The 15,527-nt window shown below is 39.9% G+C and overlaps 1 protein-coding gene across 19 annotated transcripts in view; it reads left to right on the top strand.

Moving 5' to 3' along the window:
* The window catches only part of ENTHD1 (ENTH domain containing 1), a 154,631-nt gene extending 140,486 nt beyond the window's left edge, over positions 1 to 14,145 (top strand). For 11 of the 19 annotated variants that reach the window (XM_070253644.1, XM_014736845.3, XM_014736844.3 and 8 more), the window contains 2 exons: positions 4,440 to 4,847; positions 11,348 to 14,145. In XM_070253644.1, coding sequence (XP_070109745.1) covers positions 4,440 to 4,847; positions 11,348 to 11,949 — 1,010 coding nt within the window. In that variant the 3' untranslated portion in view covers positions 11,950 to 14,145. The remainder of the gene's footprint in view (positions 1 to 4,439; positions 4,848 to 11,347) is intronic. The other 8 variants (XM_014736846.3, XM_070253647.1, XM_070253651.1 and 5 more) reach the window with 1 other exon arrangement.
* Positions 14,146 to 15,527: the final 1,382 nt, after the last annotated feature.

Here is a 15,527-nt window from a genome sequence, read left to right as displayed (position 1 = left end):
CTTCATTTCTTCCAAGTGTTGACCCCTTCCATTTCTGCCTGCTTTTGGTCACTCTCCTAAACCTTCAGGTACTTGGTGTTTTATATATTGTCTAGAGTTTCTAGCTGTTATCTACAGGAAGATTGGCCCAGTAAGAACTACTCTGCCATTACTACAAAGATGTAATACAATAGAGAGAAATTAATATAAAGGATGTTGATTAGATATTAAAAAGTGAAAAGGGAAATACCAAGATATCATGAGGTAGCAATGCAGGGATAAACTACCAGCCCTAGGACTTGGGGAGCAAAGGGAAGAGGTTGGAATTATTAGAATTTAGCAGCTTGGAGGAAGGTCTCTGTGGAGTAGTGACCCCTCTTAGGAGAGGGTTCTGGCCGGCTGGTGCTAGTGTTCTTTGGGGGGCCTGATAAGGCTGCTTCTACAATTGTTGGGGGAAAATGCAGACTAGAGAGAATGTTGCTGATGGAGTGAAGGAGCATAGCAAGGGTGATGCTGTGAGGAGCAGGAAGCCAACAGGAAAGCGTAAGTCCGTCCTTCCTATTCCAGCCTTCTAATCTCCCTCTAACACCTCGTGTTTGCAGAACCTAACAAAAACTTAGCCAGTAATGCAGAAATGTGGTTTTTGGCATCCCAGCCCTAGTATCACAAAGCTAACAGACAATAGCTTAACAACTGACACAGCCCATCCATTGGCTACTCAGCATCCATACACATTCTTTTACATATATTTGAATGGCTAAGCAACAAAAATATCTCTAATTATCTTTTGTACAAATGGAGATCTTCTCCCCAAAATAATGAGCCATAAAATTCCCAGGCTCCCAAGATACCTCATCCTCCCATTCCTGAAACCTTTTGGAGTTCTGTGATGAGAATCGGTCTCTTTCACATTGGCTTTCCCTCTACACGTGTTTAGGGTTTTGCTTCCTCACTCCATCAACTTTTCCTTTTCTAATAGTTTGTTGACATCTCTTATCTTCAGTTGTCCTCTCTTCTCTCCTGTTCTGTTTGTCCTTCGAGGTATTTACCTTTTTATTCCACTTCTGTCATGTCAGGGCATTTTTGGGAAGGAGAGGAGAGAAGTTGATACATCCTGCAGCAACAGCTGTTAATGCCCCACCCCGTGTTCTCCTGGCCTCCCTCTGAGCACAACCGCAGTCTGGTGACCAGTTCCCGTGTGTGCTGAGAGTGCCTGTGTCTCTCTGCTTCTCTACTTGAGAGTTTTCTCTGAAGCTCTGAGACTTATTCAGCCTAAGTGCAGGGCAGCCTAGGAGTGCCAGAGAATTAGCGCTTCAGGGACAACTCTCAACAGTGCAAACAAGAGTCGTTGAATAAACATTCCACTTTCCCACTAGGGAAAGGCCAGTGCTGAGGCACTCAGCAGGACTCACCCTCGTTTGCCCACAGTAGTGCTCTGGTCAGTAATGCACTCTGTTGGCTTTGGTCCTTTTTTGTCTTAACCTTTCCCATTCCCTTGCTTGTGCTCTTGGGATCACCAGCCAAATCAGCTATGTGCATCCAAGTCATTTTCTCAGAGTCTGTTTTTGGGGTAACAAACTGAAACATGTGCAAATTACATGTTATACAAATTTGTATGCAAATATACAAATTTTTTTCCCATGAAAAAGACCTATTTACTTAACAAATATATTCTTTATGTTCACTAATTTCTTGAGAACCTACAATCTCCTAGACATTGTGAAATTGAACTGGTGACTTGTATTATTAGTTATTTTTATGTGTTTATTATATATATGCTTTTGTGTGTGTATATATATATATGTATATGCGAGTATGTATGTATATTCTTTCTTTCTGTCTGTCTACCTGTCTATCTATATAAAATCCACACTTGCTCTTAAGTTCATTGACAATAGGAACTATTACTTCCGGTTATATATTTCTCCAGAGTCTAATGCAGTCCAGTGCAAACAGTAGGTTCTCAACAAGTGTTTCTTGATTGATCATTCTTATTCTTAAGCTTCACATACAGTATACGCTGTTATATGCAAAGTCAACACATACATTGATATTAGATAATTTACAAATTAAGGAATTATTAAATTTAACAGAGATTTGCATGCCTCCTATACACAAAAGCACAGTGGAGGCTATGAAGTCAGAACGTAGGAGCTTAACGTGATGTGTGGTGGGCTCCATACAGCAAATAACTAGGTGAAAAAAAGAGTTTACAGAAGTAAATGTTTATTATTTCAGAGGAGGGAAGGATTAGGACTGAGTGATAGACAGGATTGGAAATAGCTTCCAGAAGTGGTAATTATTTGAGACAGGCCTTAGGGAATTGGTAGCATTTAAATAAGCAGAGAATGGGGAGGGTGTTCCAGTGTGGGAGTGCAGGGTGAGAAATCAATGGTGATGAAGATAAAGAAACATGAAGTAACGTGGAGAAGGAGGGTAAAGGGACCTGGGTGAACATGGGGTACGTGAGGAATGAAGAGATGGCCTGACTGAGGGTTAGTTTCTGTTCAGTAGCGACAGGAAATAAGCAATGGAGGGCCTTTAAAACCCAAGGAATTTAGACTTTGTCACTGAAACAGGAGGGAGTTTTTGAAGGATTTTTGAACATGAACTATAAATAACTAGAATAGAGATTAAGTTGAAGAGGATTCATTTGGCATGTCGCACAGAAAGAGCAGGAGTGGAGCAAGGCTGGTGGCATATAAACCCAGTACAACTTGCTTTCTAGAGTCTTCAGCCTTCTTCAGCTTTCTGTTTAAGTAAACATTTTTCTCTTTTTTAGGTACTCTACTGTGCATTTAGAATCACTGTTGATTCCTTGTTCTGCTTTCTCCTTTAGAAGACTTCTGTCACTTAAAAATAATTTTCTTTCTTTCCATATCTAACTTCAGATGAAACTATTTGAGAGCAAGCCCTAGCACTGAGAGTGTTGATAACATTTTGCATCTAGAAATTTGGACCAGGCTCATAATTTATAGATTCAATAGATTTTCCTATATCAGACCCACCTAAAATTTCAATTCTTTGCAATTCTTTCAATTCCTTCTATTTGTAATAAATATTATTTTGAGTATTATATTCTGGGTACTTTATCTGTTATATTCTAGGTACTATGGTGATATTAATGCATAAAATGGACAAAGATCCCTAAATTGGGTGTTCTGAGACTTAATTTCCAATGCGTTTGGGGAAGGTCCCCCCACACCTCCCACAGTTCTCAGACACCAGCTGGGTGTCCTACAATGCAACTCAATTCTGACACTGTCTACCTGGAGATAGCATCAGATGCCACAGGTTAGGGGTTCAATCCTACAAGACAACCCCCCCTACTTCAGATGCCAGTCACAAGCCCAGGTTGTTACCTGTGCTTCTAACCAACAGACTGTGGATTGGAGGCTTCCACGACCTCCTCCTTGGACTGCAGATGCCAGTTGCAAGTCTAGGTTGTCACCTGTACTTCTGACCCACTGGCTATAAATCAGAGGTTCCCAAGACCTGCTCCTTGGGTTCGATTAACTTGCTAGAGTGGCTCACAGAGCTCAGAGAAACATTTTGAGTACTCGAGTACCAGTTTATTTTCAGAGGATAATGGCCATTGGCGATTGATTCAGTCTCCAGGCCCTCTCCCTTTCCTGGAGGTGGAGGGTGGGACTGAAAGTTCCAACCCTCTAATCACAGCCATCCTTAGGTGGGTCCAAAAGTCACTTCATTAACGTAACAAGAGACACCTTTGTTACCGTCCACACTTAGAAAGTTCCAAGGGTTTGGGGAGCTGTGAGTCAGGATCCTTGGAGGAAGACCAAATATATATGAGAAACATATTTTGGTCTTCTGAATGAACAAATATGTATTTTTCTTATAAATCACAATATCACAATCCTTGACCTGATGGAATTTATATTTTAGTAATCATCACAATGACCCTGAAACATTGCTTCTTTTCTCCCATGTAGACCAAAGGATTTCTTAAAATTAGGCTGCTGCCTACAGGAGTGATTTTCTTTCTTGAGCATTGTATAGACACTAGGCCAAGAAGACATTTTTTATTTCAGAGGAAAGAGACTTTTTTTGTAGCTGGGGGTTCTGTAGGGATAGACCAGTATGATGTGGCGTATATTCTCTCATTTATCTTGTAGAAGATGAAAGTTGGAAGGTACTAAAAATACAATGGTTGCAGAGACAGATAAGTGGGTGAAGGGAGAAATATTTAAAGTCAAGTTATTTGAAGCTTTCCTTGGGAGAGAGAGAGATGGCAGCCACCAAATGATTAGTGCATCAGTTATGGCTTGGAGATGCTTTAAATAGACAGAATAGAAACAGAGTAAGAAAGTAGAAACAACTAAATAGGAGAGAATTCTGTCATGGCATTAAAAACTCTGATGTATTAAAATTGCAATGGATTTAAATAGAGTATTTTCAGTTTTATTGTGTGATTATAGTTCTTATTTGTTATTTTACAGATGCTGTTTCTCCTCCCTCCTTTGTTCTCTCAGAAAAAAGCCCATCTCTGCAGACAAATGTGAGTTTGGACAAGAAATCAGAGAGTACCATTACAAATACTGTAATAGAAAACCCTTTGCAAACACCTCTAGAAAAACAGTCAGCTGGAAAAAGTTTTGAAACGTTGACAGCTTTACCAGCATTTTGGCCATCGAATCAAGAAGAGTTGATCAGCCCTAATTTAAGGCTATCAAAGTCAGATTCTACTTTCTATAACCAGGCCTCTGTAGAGACACTCTATGTCTCTCCCTCATTCAACGTGTTCGACCCAGTGAAGGAGATGGTCATCAATAAGGACTGTCAGAAACCAGCAGAATCCAGCGTTGTTCAGATGGAGGAGGAAAACCTCAAGACCTTAACCGCGTGGGGTGAGTCTACAAAAAACCACAAACAAAAAAGCCTCTTTAAAGCATTCTTCTTTTACTTTTTGCTACTTTCTGTCTCATTTTTTTGTTCCCTCCTTTCACTCTGCATCTGGTGGTATTAAAACCCACGCTGGGGCTGGCCCTGTGGCCTAGTGGTTAAGTTGGGTACTCTCCGCTTTGGCGGCCCAAGCTTAGTTCCTGGGCGCAGACCTACACCTCTCATCCGCAGCCATGCTGTGGTGGTGACCCACGTACAAAATAGAGGAAGACTGGCACAGATGTTAGCTCAGGACAAATCTTTCTCAGCAAAAACATTTAAAAACAAAGCAAAAGCAAAAACCAAAACCTGTCCACGCCATAAAGGTAGTTCTCATTTAGGAAAGTGCCCCTTTTATTAAAATAGGGCTGATAGGCAGTTCCTCAGTATAAGTTAGGAGTCCTTGATTGAAGCACAAGTTCTGAGCACTTTTGATGCAGAACAAATTGGAAAGAACCAGCATTAAATAAGAGCTTCCTGTTAGACATCTAGGTTACTTATTAAGAGACTACTATATCTGAAAAAATTAGTTATTATGTATATAGGTGTGTATACACACAGTTTATATGTGTATGTGTGTCTTGTTTTAAAAGGGCTGTGTACTGATTGGGGTGGAGGATCTCTTCCTTTTTCTGTCTTAGAAAACATTAAGGGGGCTGCGATATTGTTTAGACTGGATGGGAAAGGATGAAGCCGGGTGAGCTTCCAGGTTGTTGGCTGCCAGTTATTAAAACCTACATTTTCTAATTATGCTTTCTTCTTTAAGTTAACTAGGAAAAGAATAATTTGTTAGCTCAGGCATTTTTCAAGAACTAAGTCGTTTTATTGGTTCTTATGTATAATAACGCTTACTAACTCATATAAATATAAAATTTTCAGTATAAATCTTTTAAACCGCTCCAAACTAGGATCAAAAGTACCATAGAAATACAAACAATGGAAGCCCACATGTTGAGGTTAAAGAAATTTCCCTTGCGGCTAGTAAGGTGAGTGAATAATAAAAGATTCTCCTTACTGCCCTTTCCAGAATTTTTGGGAATTGAATAGCCTAAAAATAAAACTGATGCTTAGTTTTGTCACCAGATTAACTTTTCTGCTGAGACAGCTGATGTACAAACCAACTAGTACTGGCTGTGATGGCCATGATGGCTTCTGTGCATGGCTGTCCTCTGGGAAGTTGTTTCTTTTAGTTCATTTTCATCACCCCAGAAAGTCCTGTAGCCATTAGCCGTCACTGCCATTCTTCCCTCCCTCTAACTCCTGAGACTAATCTACTTTCTATCTCCATGGGTTTGTCTGTTTTGGACATTTCATATGGTAAAATCATACAGTGTGGCTTTTGTGTCTGGCTTCCTTCACTTAGTGTAATGCTTTCAAGGTTCGTCCATGTTGTAGCATGTGTCAGTGCTTCATTCCTTTTTATGGCTGAATAGTATTCCATTGTGTAGACGAACACATTTTATTTATCTCTTCACCAGTTGATGGACATTTGAGTTGTTTCCACTTTTGGCTTTTATGATTAATTCTGCTCTGAACATTTGTGTAAAATGTAACATTTTTTTAACCACAGAACAAAATCAGAATATTTTAATTCATATGTGTAGTTAACTTGACAGCCATTATATATCAGCAAGGAAGACTGAAAAGAGATGAACCAGAGAATGAAAAAAAACCCCTCTGTTTCACAATGAATGGTTTAAAGTGTTTGGCTGACCAGGACCTTCAGCTCCCAGAAGAGTTTACATTTACAACTACAGCTAAATAGAGTTCAGATAGTTCTAGGAATGTACTTGTCATTTTATTTTTGCAGCACAGTTCTTCAAAATGTTTTTTAAATTTAAAGTTGTCATATAATAATTAACTGGTCCAATGTTATTCATGAGTATAAAATGTTAGAGATAACACATCAGCGTTTGGAATAATTTTATCAGTGCTGTCTTTAAGCAAGTGCCGCATTAATTGGCATGCGTATGTCACACAAGGAAATATTAAAATACAGCCATTTATTGCAGCCTATTTGCAATATTTGCTGCACGTCAGCTCTGGTGGGTAGACGGGATGAAGAAGGTGACTGTTAACACGATGCCCGGATCACCTGATAGCGAGCCAGAGAAGGGCGAGCGAGTGGGCCAGGCGATGCACCCTGGAGAGCGGCGGGAAGTGTCTGGTACAGCTGTGGCGTGTTTGGAAACAAAAGTAAATTGGTGTGCAGCAATTAGAGATGAAGTGGCTTTTTCTGAGCAAAAGCATCGTGGAGCCCGTGACTCAAAGCTGCACAACTGTAAACAATGATGAGCTGTTTAGTCAGCAGTTGCAGCAACAAAGCGGAGAAGGGTGGACATACAGTAGAAAGCGGTGATCCCAAACTTTACATGCTTCAGAAACATCTGGAGGCTCGTTAAAGCTCACTTTTCTGAGCCGCCCCCCCCCCGCCCTGTTTCTGGTTCAGTTGGTCTAGGGGGGGCCTAAGAGCTCCATTTCTAACAAATTCCCAGGTGATGCTGCTACTGTTGGTTAGGAAGCACAACTTGAGGACCACTGGCATGAAGTTACATGGCAGGTATTTTAATCGTATCATATATACGTGACTGACATAACTGTGTTATCTTTAAATATATAACGTTATATTAATATTTATCTCAAATATTCTTTTCCTCCTGGCCTGCTCAAGTGTTTCTTATTAAATCATCTTATTAAATCATTAGACCAGAGCGAACTCTGCCTGGAAGAGTTTCTTAGCACTCTAACAGACATGTTTTGGGTCCTAGAATCTTAGAGTCTCATCAAAGACATATAGTTCTGTCACTTGATGCATAGATCTTGCCTGAAACATTCCTGCCAAATGGTCCTTCAGGCTGTGCACAAGCTCTGTGAGTATCAAGCAGCTCACCATTTCCCAGAGCAGCGCATTTCATGTGTGGAAAACCAGGACTATTATAAAGTTTTCTTTTTTTAATTGGGCTAAAATCTGTTTTCCTGTAACTTTCACCTGTTGACCCCAGTTCTAACTCATGCACAATATAAGAAATGTAAGATAAATATCATTAAGATTTTGTGCCTGTCTTCAAATAATTAAATACAGCCTCTTACCCTTTCTCCCACTATGCCTTTTTGGGTAAGGATTTGCATATTCATCAGCTATTCTCTATAGATAAGATGTCAAGTCCCCTCACCATCCTGGTTGCTTGCCTTATAAATTTTATACCCAGAATTTAACCTAATTCTGTAATAGAGTGAAAATCATTCTAACAGAGTGGAATGGTGTGGACAGTGTAGCGTAGTGGTTTAGGTCATGGACTCTGACGTCAGAGACTTGAATTTGACTCTCATCTCTGCCTCTTTTTAGCCTTGTGAGCTGGGGAAAGTTTTTTAGCCTCTTTGAGGTTCATTTGACTCATGTTTAAAATAGGGGTTATAAAACCTACTCTACATGTTATTATTGGAGGGTGGTGCTAAATAAAGAGAACTAGAAAACAGCCATTTGGAAAGCAGTTAAATCCTTAGCTTTCTCCTCCTTGCCAAACACGTGAACAGTTGCCCTGAATACCCACCCACTCCCACCACCTCTGGCTGAAGTCTAGAGACTTGTTTTCTGGAGAAGGTAGATGGAGGGTCTCTGGAATGAGAGATGCTAGGTATAGCTGAGCATGTAGGTACTATAACAACCACTATAGGATTAGTGACCAAATGCAAACCAATGCTGAATGCTGAGAACCCCGGGCCCCCTTCCCTGCTAGTCCTCCACCCTGGAGCCAGATCTTTGCCTTCTCTGCAGGAGACGGGAAAACTGTTCTCACAAGAACCTAACCCCCTCAGAGGCAGCAACTAAAGATATTGACGTTAGCAGCTCCCACACCAATAACCCACCTCAATGACTATACACGGAAGCTCTGAGTTGACGAGCACCACACGCACTCAGAGCTTCCAGTCAGCTTTGTAATCCTCCGTTCTTCACCATAAGCCGGCAGCAAGAAGTACCTTGCTTCAGACATCTGAAAGAAACTTCTAACATGCAACATTGAGATGAGAGATAAGAGGATTTATTGCATCTGTGAAACAAGAACAGGGTGTTACAAAAAGAATTTCTGAGAACCAAAAAAGATAGCTCCTGGAAATTAAAAATATAATAGCAGAAAGCAACAACTCGCTGGTAGGACTGGAAGCTAAAGTTGACAGAATCTCTTAAGGTAAAGCACAGACAAAGGTAGAGAAAACAGAGAGAAAAATAGAGAGAGAAGAGGACTAGCCCGGGAGATCTGTCTGAACAAGAGGAGGCTCAGAAAGAGGGAACAGAGAAAACACAGAGGAGACGAGAACTGAAGAAAGCATCCAAGAAAACGTCCTAAATCCGAAGGACGTGAGCTGCCTGATTGAAAATCAGTTGACTTTCAGTTGATCTCAGTGAATGAAAACAGTCCCCCTTAGGGCACGTGGGGAAGCTTCAGGCAATGGAGACAAAGGAAATTCTGTAATACTTCACAGATAAAATAGCTTATGTACATGAATAAGGGTTAGAGTGGCTCCAGCTCTGAGCAGCAATACTGGGAGCAAGAAGACAGTGGAATTTTGCCTTCAAAATTCTGAAAGAAAAGCATTTCCGACTTAGAATTCTTTATCTAACCAAATTATTATTAAGCCTAAAGGTAGAATACAGACATTTCAGACATGCAGGTTCTCAAAACTTTTACTTCTCCTGCATCCTTTTTCAATGAACTACTGGAGAATGTGCTACTCCAAAATGAGAGTAAACCAAGAAGGAGAAAGACATGGGATATAGAAAACAGGAGAGCCAACCCAGGAGGATGGGGAAGCAACATGTCAGATGGCTGCTGTGATGCAAAGGGCCCTCCCAGTCCAGAGTGTGGCCCTGTGACTCAGGACACAGATAGGCTGAGGCTTTCGTCCCTGGCCTGCCCATGACCATCAGACCCTCCTTTTAATACAAGGATAGCCTGGGCAAGCTTGGCCTAGACTCTTAAGTGTACCTGTCTTGCCTTGACCGCTTCCTGATGAAATTCCTGCTTTCCTTTCCGTGTCCTCATCCCCAAAAAGTTTTGCGATTAGAATTTTTCCTGAGACCTGGAGATAGGCCTCAGAGAGCTTGGAAGCAGAAAACAGAAGCTGCCTTCCATTTTTGTAGGAGGTCCACTTTAGAGGCACATGAGTATGTGAAACAGGTAAAATAATATAGACAGGTAAGTCATGTGCTGAGTGGCAAGCATTAATTTCCCTGTTCTATGACTTACAGTGAATGTTTGTTTGTTTTTGCTGAGGAAGATTTGCCCTGAGCTAACATCTGCTGCCAATCTTCCACCTTTTGTATGTGAGCTGCTACCACAGCATGGCCACTGAAGATTAGTGATGTAGGTCCATGCCCCGGAACTGAACCCAGGCTGCCAAAGCAGAGCATGCCAAACTTAACCACTCTAGGCCACTGGGGCCTAATGGCAAGTCCAGAGTGAGATGCAGGGACTTTAGAACTGAATTTTGCCAATTTGTACCGCCTAATACATAAATGAATGTAAATAGATATTCCAAGGAGACAATAAAAAGCTCTGTATCCAAGAAAGTTTGGAAAACACTTGAATCAATTACTGTAAATCTCTCAGAACTTTAAATGCGCTAATGAACGTTGTTAACCTCCTAATGGGAGGCCCATATGCAGTTGCCCAGTCTGATTCGACTTCGAAGCCGTTTTCACAAAATGTCTTTTTACACGTCAGGGAACACAGTGTTCCTCAGAACACAGTTTGGGGAATGATGATTTAGAATGCAGTGTGAAAGAGGAGATTTATTATGATTTTACCTGAAAGGAGGTTAAAATGTTATCAAATCTATAATTTTATGGAAAACAGTTTTATAATGCTTTTTATTTTACTTGTAGTTACTTGGTGAGAAAAATGATTATATCTGTAGGTGTGCTAAAGTGTTCTGCGTCTCAGATGGTTGCACTTCAGTCTTGACTATATTTGACCATTGAGAGAAAAAGATTAGTGTCACAGCTTTTGGGTGCTTGTAGTTGGTTGTTCGTTTTGCCATAATATTCTCTATAGAGAAAGAGAAGATGAAGGAATCTAAGTTACAGGTTTTTCAGACTTTTTACTTTAAATGCCAACTTAAAATTCTGGCAGTCAGTAGAATAGGGTGTAATACTTTATTTTTCTTCTCTCTCTGATAAGTGTAGTGTAAAAATATGTTGGGCAAGGTTTGCAAGTCAAGATGAATATTGATAATCCTATTTTAGTTTCATTTCCATGGTGTTATTGATGTATAATACATCTTTAGATTTTCTCTATTTCCTGCTTTGGGTTTCTTTTAGGCTTATTATGACTATTTAACATATAAAATTCTAAGTAGTAGTTTTATGTTGAGACCTTCCAGACAGGATTTTACATTGTAGAGTTATTTTAGCTATTGCTCGCCTTTGTGTGTTGCATAATCTTTCTCTCTCATTTGTACGTTTCAGTTTCAACGGCCTCAGAGGGGACATCCTCCTTTTCTACTTTATCCATGTCATCTCCTGATTCAGCCTCGCCAGGGAAGTCTGTTCATCTCTTACCCCCGATTTTGGCGAGACCTTCCTTCTGGACTTTGTCCCATCAAACATCTTCTTCTGCCTCCTTTAAAGATAAAGATAAGGCAACCAGTGCTCATCACCCCTTTGCTCCTGGAGGCCCAGTGTCTTCTGATGAAGAGGAAAATGACAACCTCAATCTACTGGAAATTCTTCCAGATAACTCTGATTCTGCTCAAAAGAAAAGTCACATTTCCAGCAGTAACTGGGTAGAGTTTTCCACCCAAACTGTAGACCCCTTCACCTCTATGTCCTGTTCTGGTTTTCAGACAAGCAAAGGCCTGCCTAGGGAGCCTGAAGTGAAGAATTCCATTAAGGGTCTTCTAGGGGAGGTAAAGAATGCGATAGTCAAATTACACGAAGATCTGAGCATGGTGATCCAGGAGCTGAACGTCATCAATAGCCACCTGGTGAGCATGGGTGGGGCTAGTCCTCAAATCAGCAGCTCTCTGCAGCTTCCCCAGTCTTCTGAGGGGGGCTCAGATCCAGTCTAATCATCCCAGTAGCCACTTTTGATGTAACTCATGGGGTTACACTTGCCAAAGACGAAGAAGTTAACCTTTTATAGATTCTCATCACTGTGGCGAAAATAGGGTGATGGTTTGATTTCTCTTTGTCAGGTTTGTTAACAAGTATCTTTCAAACCAGTAAATTCATTCAGGTGGTTTATTTTTTAAAGAGAAAAAGTATCCCCTTTGATAATATCATCAGATTTAGATATTAGTTCATTTGAAACTGAAAAGAATTTTATTCTTTCATGCTCTGTACTTGACCTCAAAATATAGTAAACAGTGAAATTTGTGGTAAGACCTCAAACTGCAAGTGACTATTGCAGAGCCTTTGGATAAGTAGACTATAAAAAGCCCTTTATTTTACAACTCTGTGGAGCTTCATTATTAACAAGCCTTTGCCTTGACTGAGGAGGAGTGAGTCTGGGGTGTACGTGTCACATGTTCTCGTGTCGGGTTTCAGGCTCTGCAAACCAAGGGCCAGAAATCTTTCTTTTCTTGTGGATGACACGGGTGGTTGGGAGTTCATTTGAGACAAGTAGGACATGGAACAGGTGTTATCGTTAATGTATATTGCAAAGTGAATTCAAATGTATACTCTTTTTTTTCTTGTATTTCAGAAAATAAATTTGGTATTTTTCATCTTATATGTATCGTTTTAATTCATTAAGACAGGCTTTCAAATAGATGTGTCTCAATTATTATATTTATGGACAAAATGGTCTAGTCTGGGGATGATAGAGCCGTGCTTCTCAACCTGTTGCACCTTAGGGTCACCAGAGAAGATTTCATTTTGTTTTATATTTATTTGAGAGAATAGTGTAAGGGGCTGCATGTTCCCGTCACTCTGTTTCAACAATTACCAACTCAAGGCTAAACTATTTATTTAAGCGATCATTTTGAAGAAATATGGAACATTTGAAAAATATTCTAATGCCCAGGCGTCACTCCTAAACCAAAACTGATTTTCATCATGCAATCTGGGTTAAGAACAAGAGGGAACTGTCAGTGCAAAGAACCTAGAGTGGGAGGATATTTGGCATGCTGAGGAGTGTCAAGGAGACAGTGTGGCTGGTGTGGAGTGAGGAAGGGGAGAGTGGGGATCTGAGGTCGTGGGGGAAAGAGCAGGGAATAGCGCCAGATGGCATGGGTTCTTGAACACCATCGTTAGAAATTTTGGCTTTTACTCTGTGAAGTAAAAATGATGACAGGAGTTTAGGGTGAAAAATGACGTGATGTGACATGTTCTAAGTGATCGCTCTGGCTTGAGGGGGAGAGAGACGCAGGGACTGAGGTGAGGCAGGTAAGCCAATTAGAAGGCTGTTGCAGTTGTTCAGATGAGAGCTGATGGTGGCTCAAACCAGGGTGGGCATAGTGAAGTTCAGTGAGAAGTGATTAGTTTGGGGATTTGCAGATGGGTCAGATCAAATACATGAGCGAAAGAGAGGAGTCAAAGAGGAATCCCAGGTATTGGACTGAGCAACCGAAATTCAAGATGAAGTTGCCATCAACTTCAAGATGAGGAAGGTTACATATAGAGAAACTTTTGAGGCATTCATTTTTGGAGAGGTTAAATTTCAGATGTCTATTAGATGATCAAGTGGAGATATCAAGTAGGCAGTTGGATATGAGAGTTGAGTTTGAGAGAGAAGTCTAGATTGGAATGGAGGCTGGGAGTTAGTAATTGGTTGTTATTTAAAGCTATGAGCCTGGATGAAATCACTAAAGGAGTGACTGTGATAGTAGAGAGCAGCTGAAGGCCTGAGCCCTGGGGCATTCTAACATAAAGAGATCAAGAAGAAACAGAGGAACCAAGGAAGGTGGCTGAGAGGGAGCCACCACTGAGGTGGGAACAAAACAATAGTGTGTGTTGTTCGGAAGCCAAACGTGGTGTTCTGTTCTTGGCCCTTTTCTCTTCCATGTGCATTTCAGAAGCACCTTGTAAAGTTCTTTCTAAAGCCCTATTAGATTTTGATCAAAGGTGATTTAAATCTGTTAACCAATTTGGGGACATTTTTACAAATGTAATCTTCCAATCCATAAGCACAGTATATCTCTATGTTTAAACAGGTCTATTCTTATAAATTTTACAACTTTAGTCTTCAAATCCATGAACATGGTATATCTCTGTTTGTATAGATCTCCTCTTACTGTTTCTCAATAAACTCATAATTTCCCCCACAGAGGGCTTCTATTTCTTTTTTAAAGATTTAATCCTTCATTCTTGATATTTTTCTGCTATTGTAAATGCTAACTTTTCACCAGTTTTTAAGTTTTAGAACAGAATAGTTGAAAGAAATACTCAATGTACATTTGTACACTGAACATGCATGTGCCCTTTACCTAGGATCACCAATTGTCAACATTTTGCCATGTTTGCTTATCTCCCTGTCTTGGTAAACATGTTCATGTCTATATACACATTATGTAGATAGACAGAAAGACAGACACACAGTTAACCAATTCTCTCTTCAGCTGTGTCTAATCTCTTGTTAAACCTTCCTATCAGGTTTTTAGTACCATTATTGTATTTTTTATTGCTAGAATTCTACTTGGTCCTTTTTAAATCTGCTGTGTTACTTTTTATAGGTTAATGCTTCTTGCAGATAGTCTCAAGCATGTCTTTACTAGTGACAATATTAAGCAAACCAGTATAAATTCTTTCTAGTAAGAATAGTAAGTAAATTAGAGAATATTCTTACTGGCAGACTATTAAGAATGGTTTAACATATGCATTTAAGGCTATAATCTTTTTTTACATAGCTGTAGCTCACAAATTTTTAAAAATTGAGATATAATTCACGTACTATAAAATTTACCCTTTTAAGGTGTACAATTCAGTAGTTTTAGTATATTCATAGAGTTGCACAGCCATCACCACTATCTAATTCTAGAACATTTTCATTATCACAAAAAGACATCCCATACTCGTTAATAGCCACATCCTATTCTCCATCCCACAAGCCCCTGGAGACCACTGATCTATTTTCTGTCTCCATGCATTTGCCTATTCTGGATATTTCATATAAATGGAATTATACGTGACTTTTAATGTCTGGCGTCTTTCACTGAACATAATGTTTTTGAGGTTCATCCATGTTGTAGTGTGTATCAGTGCTTCATTACTTTTTATAACTGAATAATATTGTTATATGGCTATACCACATTTTGTGTATCCATTCATCAATTGACACACATTTGGGTTGTTTACACTGTTTGGCTATTGTGAATAATGCTGCTATGAACATTTGCGTGACCGTATGTTTTCAGTTGTCTTGGTATATACCTAGGAGTAGAATTGCTGGGCCATACAGTAACTTATGTTTAACTTTTTGAGGAATTGCCAAACTATTTTCTGAAGTGGCTGCATCGTTTTACCAGAAATTTTGGTATGTGATATTTTCATTGTCCTTTGGCTTAAAATATATTCTAATTCCTATCATGAAGAAGTTCAGAAATATGTTTCTTAATTTCCAAGCGTAGTGTACTCTCTGGTAATTCTAACATGTAGAGTTTTTGTGGGTCTGTTTTTGTTTTCTGTTGCCCTGCTGATTTGTGCTCAT

The sequence above is a fragment of the Equus caballus genome, chromosome 28 (genome assembly GCF_041296265.1).
Source record: "Equus caballus isolate H_3958 breed thoroughbred chromosome 28, TB-T2T, whole genome shotgun sequence".
Lineage (NCBI taxonomy): Eukaryota > Metazoa > Chordata > Mammalia > Perissodactyla > Equidae > Equus > Equus caballus.
This window is presented reverse-complemented; position numbering and strand designations above follow the sequence as displayed.